This window comes from Pleurodeles waltl, chromosome 7 (assembly GCF_031143425.1).
Source record: "Pleurodeles waltl isolate 20211129_DDA chromosome 7, aPleWal1.hap1.20221129, whole genome shotgun sequence".
In the NCBI taxonomy this organism is placed as follows: Eukaryota; Metazoa; Chordata; class Amphibia; order Caudata; family Salamandridae; genus Pleurodeles; species Pleurodeles waltl.
In genome coordinates, this window is record NC_090446.1 from 811,599,203 (window position 1) to 811,612,819 (window position 13,617).

At 41.7% G+C, this 13,617-nt stretch overlaps 1 protein-coding gene across 2 annotated transcripts in view; it reads left to right on the forward strand.

The window, feature by feature from the left end:
• Positions 1 to 13,617, forward strand: part of LOC138245616 (rho GTPase-activating protein 7-like) — a 685,827-nt gene that overhangs the window by 632,023 nt on the left and 40,187 nt on the right. For both annotated transcript variants that reach the window (XM_069199346.1, XM_069199347.1), the window contains exons 7-8: positions 2,846 to 3,005; positions 9,522 to 9,720. In XM_069199346.1, coding sequence (XP_069055447.1) covers positions 2,846 to 3,005; positions 9,522 to 9,720 — 359 coding nt within the window. The remainder of the gene's footprint in view (positions 1 to 2,845; positions 3,006 to 9,521; positions 9,721 to 13,617) is intronic.

Consider the following 13,617-nt stretch of genomic DNA (forward strand, 5'->3'; position numbering starts at 1 on the left):
TGCATTCTGGTATACATAGTCCCTGAGATCTTACCCATGTAAAAAGTATTTTGTTTCCGTATATTCTGTTTATTCTATGTATTGTGCCCCCATGCTTCTTGAAAGCACCCTCTACAAAGCATGCAAAGCTGAGACGGCCTCTGAGGCCACAGTGTCAGTGTGTATTTTATAAAGTAATGAGTCAGCAGCTGTAAAGCTGGAGACCGTAATGTAAAGAGCAGAGAGTTCTAACATCTGAATGTGAGAGATACGTCATTAAAAAACACAAAGGTTTATGTTTGAAACACAGAGACTCACACAGACTGCAAACAAAGAAAGTTCATGCACTATGAAACTTCAAAGCAGCATGGCCACCACTGAGCGCGAAGGAGAAACAAAAGAAACAATGTGGTAATCATGCAAAGTGCTCCAATACCGCCAATTGAGTTCACACTGTATGAAACTTAAAAGCGCAATGGCCGCAATGAGCATGAACGCGAAGTAGAGAGACAAAAGAAAAAAGAAGTTCGCTCACAGTGAAACATATCGGCAGTAGTGCAATAGTCCATGTAACAGGGTCAATCTGCAAGGCGGTAACAAAACCACCCTAAGGTGGGACAAACGTAAAGCACTTAATGACATCAAGGGATTTTTAAAAGGCAAGCAAACAAACTGGTGAAAGTGATGGGCATGCGATGTGCATGGTTAAAAGCCCACAGAATACTTACAACAGGACCTAAAATTAGTTATTCCCAGACTGCCCCAACACGCACCAGACAAAGAACCCAAGGGTAGAGGATGTGGTGTAAGGGCCAGAGCTGCTGACTTTGGACCTGGAGAACACAGGTCGGGTCTCAGACCCCACTCAACATCCTATGATTCTGGGAAAATCACTTCGTCTCACCTTGCTACCAAAAATGAATGTGCTCTTGTGTAATGTAACCAGTGCTCATGTAAAGCGCTGTAATACCTTTGTAGCAAGTTCACGCTAACTGAAATGTATTTGAAGAGACCCAATTTACAGCCAAAGGCTAGCTGTTTTTTGCTATCATGCTTGAGGCCATGAAGTGCTTGGGGCTGGAGTCATGACTCCTTTTCATCCATTTTGGAGACAGCAACTTTCGCCATCTTCTTGCATACAACTAACCTATGTGCTTGGTTGGTGACCCTCCGAAGGTTATCAAGAGCACGTGCTATTGCCTAGTATTAAGCTCTACTCAAGTCAGTTGGTTAAAGCACCCACTGCAGAGGTCTTGACAGAACGAGAATGTCACAGATTACAATCCTGACATAGCTTTTTCATGTTTTCATCTCTACAAGGTTGATGGAAATGAATTATATCGATTTTGTTAAGAATAGCACCTGCTTTGCAGCGCTAATAAATGGCAGAACCTGTATTACCAAGCACCATAAAAAAAAACGGAGTTATTCCCAGACTGCCCCAACATGCACTAGAAAAAGAACCCCAGGGGAGAGGATGTGGCGTAAGGGCCAGAGCTGCCGACTTAGGAGCTGGGAAACACGGTTCGAGTCTTGTCGCTGGCTCAACATCCTGTGATTATGGAGAAATCACTTAACCTCCCCTTACTACCAAAAATTAATGCGTTCTTGTGTAATGTAACCAATGTTCATCTAAAGTGCTGTAAAACCTTTGTATTGAGTTTGTGCTATATAAAACTGCAAAAAAAGATAAACAAATAAAGCGTTATAATACCTTTGTGTCGAGTTTCCGCTACATAAAACTGAAAAAAACAAACAAACAAAAAAGACCACAAAGAAACAGCAAGATACCCGAACCAAAGAAGAGGAAGAAACAACATATGGCCATGAGTGCGAGGCAAAAATAGTGTGTCACATTAAGGTATCTCACCGATCGTGCAATAATCCATGTAACAAGGTCAGTCTCCAAGGCAGTAACAAAACAGACTCAAGGAGGGACAAACAAAAGCATTTACCAACAACATCAAGGGATTTTTGAAAGGCAGGCCCAGGAACAAAGGAACGTGATGGGCATGGGTAAACCCCGCAGAAAAGATTACAACATGTAGCTATGCTCGACCTAAAAACAAAGGGTAGCCCTATTGGCTTTGACAATGCTTGTTTTTTAACTTGCCGAGATCCTGCAGGCAAGCCAACTACCTTACAGATCTCAACTGAAGAGGTAGTCCCATACTGTTGCAAACGTTATTAAGCAAGGAGCGACTGACCTTTGACATATAACTTAGTAGCGTTGCTTAATTTTTCATAGAAGGGAGGTAGTTGAGTTTAACAGAAGTGATAAATGCCAGACAATGGTGGTGGTACAAAATCGGTGTTCTACTGATGTTCTGAAAACCATTAACTTCTCGCTCGTGCTGAAATATCCACAAAAGAGTGGCGGGGGCGGGGGGGGGGGGGGGCAAAAAGAAGAGAAAGGGAATGGTTTTGTTAGTCATTTATAGAGTTTTGTATTGACCTTCTTAATATTGTGGCAGAGCCAGAAATACATATGATAGGCAGTCTAATGCCACTTAGCACATACCAAAAAGAAAACTCCCAATTGAACTAAAACCATCTTGTCCTTCAATCATCTAATTCTCTGAAACCACGCACTTCCTCTACCTCCAGTTCACTAGACATCCTTCCACCATAAAGTGAAACTGTCAATGTTTTACCGTAGTTCATGTGGTTTGGTATAAGCTGCAAAACTAACCCAACAATCTGACGATTCAAATATTTACAACCTGGTAATATATTAATATTTTAAGAAGAGCTGGCACTTGTTGGTTGCAAGTCGATGTATATGGCACCCTGTGCTACAGTTTAATATTCTTAATTATACTGGCTCTAAAGATTTCTAACTAATGGTTTACCTTTTGATTTGTAGGACTGTGCCCAAGTTTATCAGAAAAATAAAAGCCCCAGACTATAAGGACAAATATGTATTTGGCGTTCCATTTCTTCTAAATGTCCAGAGAACAGGGTGTCCAATTCCAAAGGGTATCCTTCGTGCTATGGAATATTTGCGAATTCACTTTCTAGACCAGGTATGGATTTAAACTAGAATGTGTTCACTTGTTTCAACTGTTTGCATGGATTGTAATTGTAAATGTGAGAGACAACAACTTAAGATTTGACGTTTTTTTTTATTTCTGACATAAAGTATAACAATCAGTGACAGGAACGGCTTTTCTTCTTGACACCTACATCTCAATATTTCATGTCATTGCTTGAGAAATCTATCAACACGAGGGGCAGACTTTGTACCACCGCAAAGTGACACTAAGCAACACAGTTTCTTTAAACGCTTTTTAAAATATGATTTGCGTTTTATTATTATAACAAGACAACCCATACCATAAACAACCCAGACACAACTCCATCACCTCCCGGGTCCCTCCCGAAAATACAATATTAACCCAGTTACATGCACAAAGTTGTGTTTTGAATATGCCATTTCCACAGTTCTTCCCGTAATCTGGCCCGTGTGCTGAATCCTTTGCCATGAATGTGACCTTCATGACACCCCTTCTGGAGTCATTAAGTAGCACAATTTTAAAGTGGCATTTGCTTTTCAGTGCAAAACGTTTTCTGCCAGAAAAATTGCCCTTTTCGTAGCACAAACAGAAGCGCTTTGTACCACTTTGCATGAAGGGGACTTCCCATGTGTGGGGTGTGAACGTTTCACTGCAACCACTTATGGATTTTAACGCAAAGTCTTGCCTGCAAACAATGATAGACCAGGCTTTGTGAACAAATGCATCCTTAAGGAAAGGAGCAAAGTAGGAGAAATGCTTTTGTTACTCTTCAAATCTCAAATACTACTTGTGTGCTGCACTGTACAACACATATCCAATGTGTGAAATTCTTAAACAATGTCTGAGCACAGAATTGTCTACTTGAAGGTTAGCCTTACAGTAGAAAACCTATGCTAGGCAGCACACACACAACTTTACACTGTTGTACAGAGCGTATCCTTGCAGTACAAAATTCTATGCCTGGACAAACTTTAAAACAATTCAACAACTGGATGTGTGCTGACTGTGCTTCACACATGCAAAGTGTGAAGTGTTAGGAGAAATAAGATTTCTCAAACGTTGCACATGCCTCAAGGTGGTGTTACGTTTTGATGCAAAACACATTGTGACAATTGTAGTATACAGGGCTTTACATCAAAAATCTTGTGTGGCTGTGCTTAAATACCCACCATTTGGGTGCCCACTTGACCCAAAGGAGTGAAGTCAGTGCAAAACCCTATATGTCCACTTTTTGAGCACAATAAGTTTAGCACTGGAATGCTAACACCGTATCAAGACTTTGCACTGCTTTGCATCACTGTGTGTTGCTTTGCAGCAACGCAAAGTATTGCTAAATCTATGCCTTTGATTCTGAATGAGATAGCCATCTGATTTTAGATTAAAGGTGTCAGAGCTAGCTTTCCACAACAGTGGTTGCCTTCGATAACTGTTCAAACCATTGTTTGATTCAGAACACTACGTTTGGTGGGTTGTGCAACGTACACTATGTCCCTTCATTATCTTCAGGCTCTGGTCACACTGAAACGATGTAGAAGACCAAAGCTGGATTAAGGTTCTTTGCTACTTGGCAATCCATTCCAAGTGCAATGACGTAATGGTGGAACACCTTATCTTTTTCTGTGACAACCCTATAAGAAGCTGTAAAGTTTTGAAGAGCTTTTTAAATGCCAAATATTTATAATAATTACCACTACGTCTTTTTCATTTACTTCTCAGTAAGAGTTCCAGATAGGCAATAATTCCCCTTCGGTGTTGCTGATGATAAGTAGAGATTATAGCACAGGGTTGTCACAGGCTGTCCCATGCACTTAATCGCTTCATCTTGAGTTCCATGATGCCACGCTAAATAAACCATGTAATCGAGACTATTCCTAGAAATAGCAGCAATTCGAGGTGTATCAAGCAACACATATTCTCCCCGGTTCTCTTAAAACAATTGATTTAAAAAGGGAACACTACATTTTTCCAACTTAATTTAAATAGACAAGCACAAACAACTTGACCTTGCAGGGCGTTTGTGGATGAGCTTTCAACTTGGCAAATGATACATTCAGGCCATACTTAAGGTACATGTATGGCACAGGTGAGTTGTTATCGTGTAAGAAAAAAGTAGCCAGTGCCATTTGCCTAGACATTTTTTACCAAAAAAAAATAAGAGGCCTATAGAATGGCATTCTCAGTGGGTACTCAAGTTAGCAAATGAATGTGAACTTATTCAGATTTCAATTACCACTTATTGCGCCTCATCCCCGGATCTGTGATACATTAAGGTCGTTATTGGCAGATGTCTGCTGCTTGTTTAACATGTTTTTTTATGGGTTTTAAGGGTTTTTAAGTACAATATCATATTTTGGGGTGACGGACTGAAATATTTTAACTGCATTTTGGTTTGCTCCCCGTATGGTGACTGTGTAGTGCTGTGTTTGAGCTTGGGGGGTGAAGACGGTTTTCTTGCTTCCCCCACCTATGCTGTCCATTGATGTAGTCGGGTAGCATAGGGATCGATCTGGGAGAGGCGGGTGCTGGTTGCACTCTAGATTTCCGCATTGCTCTCTGCCCTGCAGAAATCTTCCAAGGCATAAAAAGATGGTTGCAACCCAGATGTGCAGTAGGCGCACCACTGGCACGCCAAAGGCCCACCTAAGGCAAGCCTGTCTGCTCCCATACGTGACCAGTGCTAGCCATTATGGAGGTTCAGGTACAGAGGGAATAACTAGAAGATGTTACTTTGCTTCTCACTTAAATGATATGAGTTGTGGGGAAGATAGTACGGGGTGCTGCCCTTTTATGTCAGATGTGGTGGGCCCTAGCACATGTTATAAATGTAAGGCCAACTTTTTTCCCATATGCCCTTTTGTAGTTGGGAAAAATGTTTCATTGTGCATTGTGCATTCAAGGGAGTTGAAGGCAACCTTAGTGAATGTTCGTTCCTTGCAGTAACATGCTGTTGATATTTTTTATTTGCTAACAGATTAAAGTATTGATTTGCTTTTCTTACGAAAAACTCATACCCAGATTTGTGTATTGCCCTACCTGAGACATATACATGTGTTAACTTAAGTTGAAAAAAGGGGCGGTGGCCATCTTTAAAAAAAAGATTTTTAGGTGTAGTAGTTTTAAAATGGATGAGTTGCAAGGGGCTGAAGCTTTGGGCTTCAATCATTGGACAATGTTCTTTGCCGGGGCACTTGTATATGGCCCTCCAGGGAACCCGGGAATTTTTCTATCCTCCCTGGACATAGTTTTGCCTTTTAAATGTGTCTTTTATGCTAATTTTATGCTTCTTGGTGATCTTAATATTGACTTAGATAAACCTGAGGACACGTTGGTTGCCCGTTTTATAGAAACCTTGGCCTCTTTTAATTTGAATAGGGTCGCCACCCACAGAGTGGGTCATGGTATTTATGGGATTTATCTTTGAATTGGAGGACCCCGTACCCTGCGCCTTGGTTAGATCACTATGTCTTGCCTTTTTCATGGCATTGTGCTCATGCAAAGGAGGTGCGCCCGTCTGTTCCCATGGGTGAAGTTAGGGTGTGGAGTAGGGTATCCTTGGTAGATTTTTGGAACTCGCTGATAGAATTCAAACCCAATCTGTCAGGTTCTGCTATGGAGATGGACTTAGATATTAAGAGGTGGCCTGAAAAAGTTGCAGATTTAGTAGCCCCTATTAGAAGAATGAAGAAACCTTCTAAGACCCGCCCTGTTCACTGGTTTTCTATAGCGGTAGCTCAAGAAAGAGCACCTTGCAAAAAACTGAAAAGAATTTGAAGAGGCAGTATCTGGAACAAGACAAGGCCATTTATAAAATGGCTTTACACAACTATCATAAGAACATTAAGAGACCTTCCAGTGTCTATCCTTCACTCATTGTATTGAGGAAGTGGAGAATGGGCGCAAGGAGATTTTTAAGATTGAGACTAAGTTCAAAGATCTGAAAGCGTCTTCTCCCCCACTAGTGCCTAGCCGGGATCTTTGTTCGAGCATTAGCGATTTTTTTTAAGATAAGATCCTCAAAATTCAGGCTGACATCTCCGGGTCTCAACTTTTTTCCGGAGCTCTGAAACACATCAAGGACGTAGCTAATCCTTGTGGTCCTAAATGTACATATTTTGTATCTCCCCTTGTGGAGTACGTGGTATCTGCCTTTTCTAATTGTAGATCGGGAGAGCCTCCTGACCCTATTCCCCTCACATGCTAATAGTAGCAGCAGACATTATCGACGTGGCTTACCATCAGTTGTTTAGTTCCTCTCTGCAGGAAGGGCTACTTCTGAAGGAGTGGAAACGAGCTAATGTTGTCCCCCTCCTCAAAAAGACCAATGCAGATCCAGATTCTCTGATGAATTATAGACCTGTCTCTCTTCTTCCAGCGGCAGCGAGGTTCCTGGAAAAGTTGGTGAATCAACAGCTTACCACTTTCTTGGATCAGAATAATTTGCTTCACTCCTCTCAGTCAGGGATTAGGGCCCGAAACAGAACTCAGGTAGCCTTACTTAAAATTTCAGTGTCCATTAGCTTTAGTCTGGACTTAGGCCTCGTTGCCCTGGTGCTATTAGACCTGTCTGCAGCATTCAACACAATTGATTGTGAGATCTTGCTGCTCAGGCTTCAGCACCTTGGGGTGAGTGACAGGGCTCTTGGCTGGCTGAGATCTTTTCTGGATTAAGTCATTTACATCGGATGCAAAGGGCCTAAATTGAGTCCTCAGTCCTACTCTTTATTAATATCTATATGGCACCCTTGGCATTGTTGGAGGAATCCTATCACATCAGAATCATCTTGTATGCAGATGACACCCAATTTCTGCTCATGTTTGATGGGATGGCTGAAAGTTAATAAATTGCAGTGCAATCCCGATAAGGCGGAAGTTCTTTTATTTGGTTGTGACCCATCTCCAGGATGGGCTGGATCCAGACCTAAGAGGCCTTCTCCACCTGGGTGGCTAGAAATTTGGGGGTCATTTTTGACTCCCATCTTTCATTTGAGGCTCAAGTTTCCACACTATTCAAGTCCTGCTGCTGGATTTTGTGTATGTGGAAACATATATTTTTTTACACTACCCTCCTTACTCAGTCCCTGTGGTCACTGATTCTCCCTAGGTTGGACTATGCCAATGCCCGCTATTTGAGGCTGCCAGACTACCTGATGAAACGTGTACAGGTGGTGTGAAATATGGCGGTTCACTCGTTGTTTAAAATTCCTAAACATGCCAGGGTGTCCCCTTTTCGAGAAAAATTGCATTAGCTGTAGGTACGGCAATGCATTATCTTTAAGGCCTTGACATTGGTCCATCAAGGTCTCTATAATAGGGGGCCAAGCTATCTCAATAAGATGATTGAATATCATCTGGCGCATCCACATGGTGGTCCCCCATTTTAGAAGGCAGCATGGTGGTGGCTCTTCCTTCACTGTTGTAGCCACTAAGGCATGGAATCAGCTTCCCACTCACTTGAGATCCATCAATGCAATTAATAAATTTAGGAAAGAACTGAATACATTTTTTTCCAAACATTAACATTGCTGTGGTCACCCTGCTTTTTCCTTTGATAGTACCTCAGCACCGAAACACTGAGTAGCTGTGCGCTATACAAGTAATCCTCATTCATTCATTCATGCATGCATTGACAAATGGCCACAAAGAAGTGCCAGACTGCATCAACTGTACTCAGAAAATGTATTGTTGCTAGGGGACAAGAAGTCCCCAATAGGGCAAAACATAATTTTGCCCAAGACTCTTATAATAGGTACACCAGAGCTGTCTGGTTCTTGCCAGTGTGATTACAAATGACCTTGATGGAGATCTGTATGGCTGTTCTGCGTAACACCATGCATACGTTTTGCTTAACATAAAGAGCCTGATAATGAATATAGACGGTATTTATTCCACATGATAAATAATAATACCACCGAATACGTTATTTATCAAGTGTGATAAATACCACCTACTAAGAGTTGTGGGGAATAACGTGGATTTTTCACTAAAATCCTCATGATACTCTATGGTTTTTCCCTGTTAAATTTCGGTAGGTTTGACCTTTTCAAGTTGAATGAAGGTTAAGTTATTTAATGCTTCAGAGTATTATCAGATCCTTCAAATACCTACCAATTCATAATTCCGACCCGTGTGCAAACGGGTTAATGCACACGTTCAAATTAACTGCTCACTCATCTTAAATATCTAAAATGATTATTTCTGCATACCTTTTTCTTCGCATTGTATGTAAATCCGTTCTCTTTTTTAACAATTTTATTTAGAATTTAGCAATGTGAAAACATTACACACTTAACAAAGTCGTCATACTTGACCATGGCAGATAACATTATGGTGGGACTGAGCACGAAAAATGAACACAAACAAAATTAGTTTGACGAACGGGACAGCATTTCACAGTTCTTGATATAGCAATAATTTCTATGTGATAATCCTGGTTGCTGGTTGATAACCTTTAGCCTAATGTTCTTAACGTATGCATCATTTATGTTTCTCACTTACCTATGTATTTTTTGTTTCTTCTTTTAACAGGTTGGAATTTTTCGAAAGTCCGGAGTCAAGTCCCGGATACAATCATTAAGGGAAATGAATGAGCATGAGCCAAATGGTGCCAGCTATGAGGGACAGTCTGCATTTGATGTAGCAGATATGGTCAAACAGTACTTCCGGGATCTTCCTGAGCCTATCTTCACAACAAAGCTGTGTGAATCCTTCCTACACATCTATCAGTGTATGTACCAGACACATTTTGTCAGCTGATGTGCAATTACTGAACCATGATTAGTTTCAGACCTTGTAATTGGGAATAACGTGCGCTCAACAAGGCACAAGTGTATAGTTTGCAGACAACACCTAGTAATGATTTGGGTGCTATGGGAGTATGTGGCAAATTCGAGATTTGGGCTAGAGTTGGAAGGGTGGCCAGAAATTATGGGTGGATGAAGAATTCCGCACCACCTGGGGGGCGGGGGTATGCTGAGTTTTAGTTCCACAAAAACCTGCAAAGAGCCGGGGAGCACAGTTTTTTTTATTGCTTGTGCACGTTAAGGTGGGAAGCAAGAGAAATCACTAAGTTGGCGAGCGCAAGCAAGATTTCTTAACGTGAGCGGTAATCCGCAACTTCTCTAGATGAGAAAGCTGCGCTCGTGTTGAGGAAGCTGCTGCTCGAGTAGAAAATCTACTCCAGTGGCAGAAAGACATTACTGCCCTCTGGTGCTCTGCGTGATGCTTTTCGCATTGATTTTACAGCACAGAAGAAACTCCTGGCACTAAAAATCAGCACGAACAGCGCAACTTATCCAAACTCTGCGGCTCACGGATCTCCACGTAGCGTGGCACCGTTTTTTCAGCACTACATAGAGTTCCGCATAGCAGAACTCTGCAAGCTCCGTCCAGGCATACAAAAAATATCCACATTGGTGACCCCATTTTCTCAATAGCGTACATAAAAATGTCCCTAAAGGAGCCGGGCGTCTTTGCCTTATCTGTTAAAACTAGGGTATTTTTTCAGCTTTTAAAATGTCTGGAAGAGAACAAGCATTGGCAAAGCCAATCGGTCTCACTTTGTGACATATTGCCTTTGCCAGTGGTTTTATCCAAGCTGCACAGCATTGTCAATGCTATGCAGCATGGGTAAAGTTTTAAAAAAAAGCCTTTGACGAAGTGTGTGCATCAAAATGACACAAGCATTTGATTTCTTTTTAATTACCGATCCCAGTTGGATCAGTAACTAAAAAGAAAGTAAAATGTGCAAAGCATTTTTTTTTAAGTGCGCATAAGAATCGATGCAAGAGGAGGCAAGGGAACTCGGAAGCAACATGAAGGAGGGCGGGGGAACACAAAACAACACCGAACTCAGTAACAACATGGGTAGGATGGGTGGTGTGGGGAAGCAGCACAGGACTGGTAGAAAGCAACATGGAGGGTGCAGAGGGGAAGGAACAGGTGATAGGAGAGGGTATGGAGAGCAATGTTGAGGGTGGTACAAGGCAATAGAGAGAGGCTCACAGGTGACCATAACAGTGAAGAAGCACTGTGGTGACAGACTGCAACATTGAGTGTGCAGGAGAGAAGTGCATGAGGGTGACAGCTCGGAAATACGTGCACTCTCATGGAGTACTGAACAAAAAAAAGGTAGGGCATGAAAAACATGCAGTAGAAGTAGCAATGCCAAACAATCAAAGAAATGATTAAGAGGCAATGCTCTATGGGAGGGCCAACGACAATACTGACAAATGGGACATGAGTAAGAAACAGGGAAATGAGAGTGACAGGAAAGCTAATCAATGGTAAGCACTGGGCGGGTTTTAAACTCCTCTCTTTTCTAGGTAAGCCACAAAAGTTCTCACAACACACAGCACATGCAGTGTCTAGTTGCCTCAACCTAAAAAAGTGGGGAGGTAGAGAAGACCTTTGGAGAAGTAATGACATTTTCTATTCACATATTTTCTTAGAGTGTCCACATGCAAACCCGGGCCATTTAGGACCACAGAAATGAAGGATACAAAAGAAGCACTGGGTAGAGGAGAAAGTGAATTTACCCATTTTGGAAAAAGTTTGGGAAAGGTTTCTTGAATAACAGATCTACTAAAACATTTGGGATCAAAAGGGTCTCCGATTGAGCATGATGTTTTGCTGTGCCCGGTAGCCGCTACTTGCTATAATATAAGTACACAAATGACATGCAGATCATCTTAAAATTGAAGCCATAAAAAGACCTGGACTCCTGTACGCTAGAATCTTGACATCTCCACGTAAGCAAATTAAGGAGTAGGAATTGCGTAAAGTTTTGCCAGTAAAGGAGAAATCTTGACATGCATTTTAGTGTCTCATGATAACCTATCAATAACATTGTGGTCAGCAATGATAAGATCACCACAAAAACTTCAACATCTCTAAGGACTAGTGGAGTTTTTTTGGATGATAGCTTTACCTTTGTACTGCAGGTACATTCTGTGTCGATTTCATCCTTCTATCTACTTAAACTGCTCAGATGGATTGCCCTCTTCCTTGGGTTTCCTCACCAGGCACATGGTACTACTGCACAGGCAAAATGGTGACTCGACTCACTCTTTCAGGGTGCTCCCAAATACTTTGTGTACAGGCCAAAGAGGGTTCAAAGTATAGCAGCAAATCGTGTCTCCACCTATATCTTACGCTGCATTGGTTGCCTATAGCGTAGTTGATCTTCTTGGTGCACTATTTGTTGCACACAGTATCCTACATGTTATTGAACCCAATTTCCTTCTGTATCCTTTATCTGTACTCTAAAATGCAGCTCTAGATTCACATCCCTACGTTCACGAATTTCTCTTTGGAAGCTCCGCCTTCCATCCATCATTGGAAATGCTTTGGTACTATCTACTGCTATTAATGTGCAGTGTCTAGAGCAACCCAGCAGTCCAAAGTACCATCAAAAACTGACTGTATATGACTTTTAAGAAGGGGCTACTAGGAGCACATACCCATTTCAGATCCATAGCCCACCATCTCAGGCATAAGCAAGATTCATATTAAAGACACAATACCCATCCTGTGCTTTTATCTAGATAACTGGTCATTCACGTTGTGCTACATTCAACGCACCAATATGACCCTCTGCAAATGCTTACTCCACGCATAGGCACTGCTGACACTCACTCTCCTCTGTAATCATGAGTTAACATTTGGTGAGGATGAGGGTATTTATTGGCGCACTTGAAAGGATAAGTTAGGGATAATTATGGCTTCCCCACTGACATGCAGGTTTTTCACATTCCTTTTAGAAATAGAAACCAGAGCCTCATCGACTTTACCCTGCTCTCTTTAATTCAGGGACACGTTAATAAATAAATACATAAAGAAATAAATACACAAAAATATTTATTTATATATATATATATATATATATATATATATGGAAAATGTCACTTACCCAGTGTACATCTGTTCGTGGCATGAGACGCTGCAGATTCACATGCTTTGCACATCCCGCCATCTAGTGTTGGGCTCGGAGTGTTACAAGTTGTTTTTCTTCGAAGAAGTCTTTTCGAGTCACGAGATCGAGGGACTCCTCCCCTTTCGGCTCCATTGCGCATGGGTGTCGACTCCATCTTAGATTGTTTTCCCCGCAGAGGGTGAGGTAGGAGTTGTGTATTATAGTAATAGTGCCCATGCAATGGAGTAAATATGTATGTACATAATGTGGTTTAAAGTGATATATTTACAAATTTACAAATGTTCAAGATCAACTTCAAAACGGCTACAGGCTCCCGGGGAGGCGGGTGGGCGCATGTGAATCTGCAGCGTCTCATGCCACGAACAGATGTACACTGGGTAAGTGACATTTTCCGTTCGATGGCATGTGTAGCTGCAGATACACATGCTTTGCATAGATTAGTAAGCAGTTATCTCCCCAAAAGCGGTGGCTCAGCCTGTAGGAGTTGAAGTTGTTTGAAATAAAGTTTGTAGTACTGCTTGTCCTACTGTGGCTTGTTGTGTTGTTAACACATCCACGCAGTAATGTTAGGTGAATGTATGAGGCGTAGACCATGTGGCTGCCTTACATATTTCAGTCATTGGAATGTTTCCTAGAAAGGCCATGGTAGCACCTTTCTTCCTAGTTGAATGTGCCTTTGGTGTTATAGGC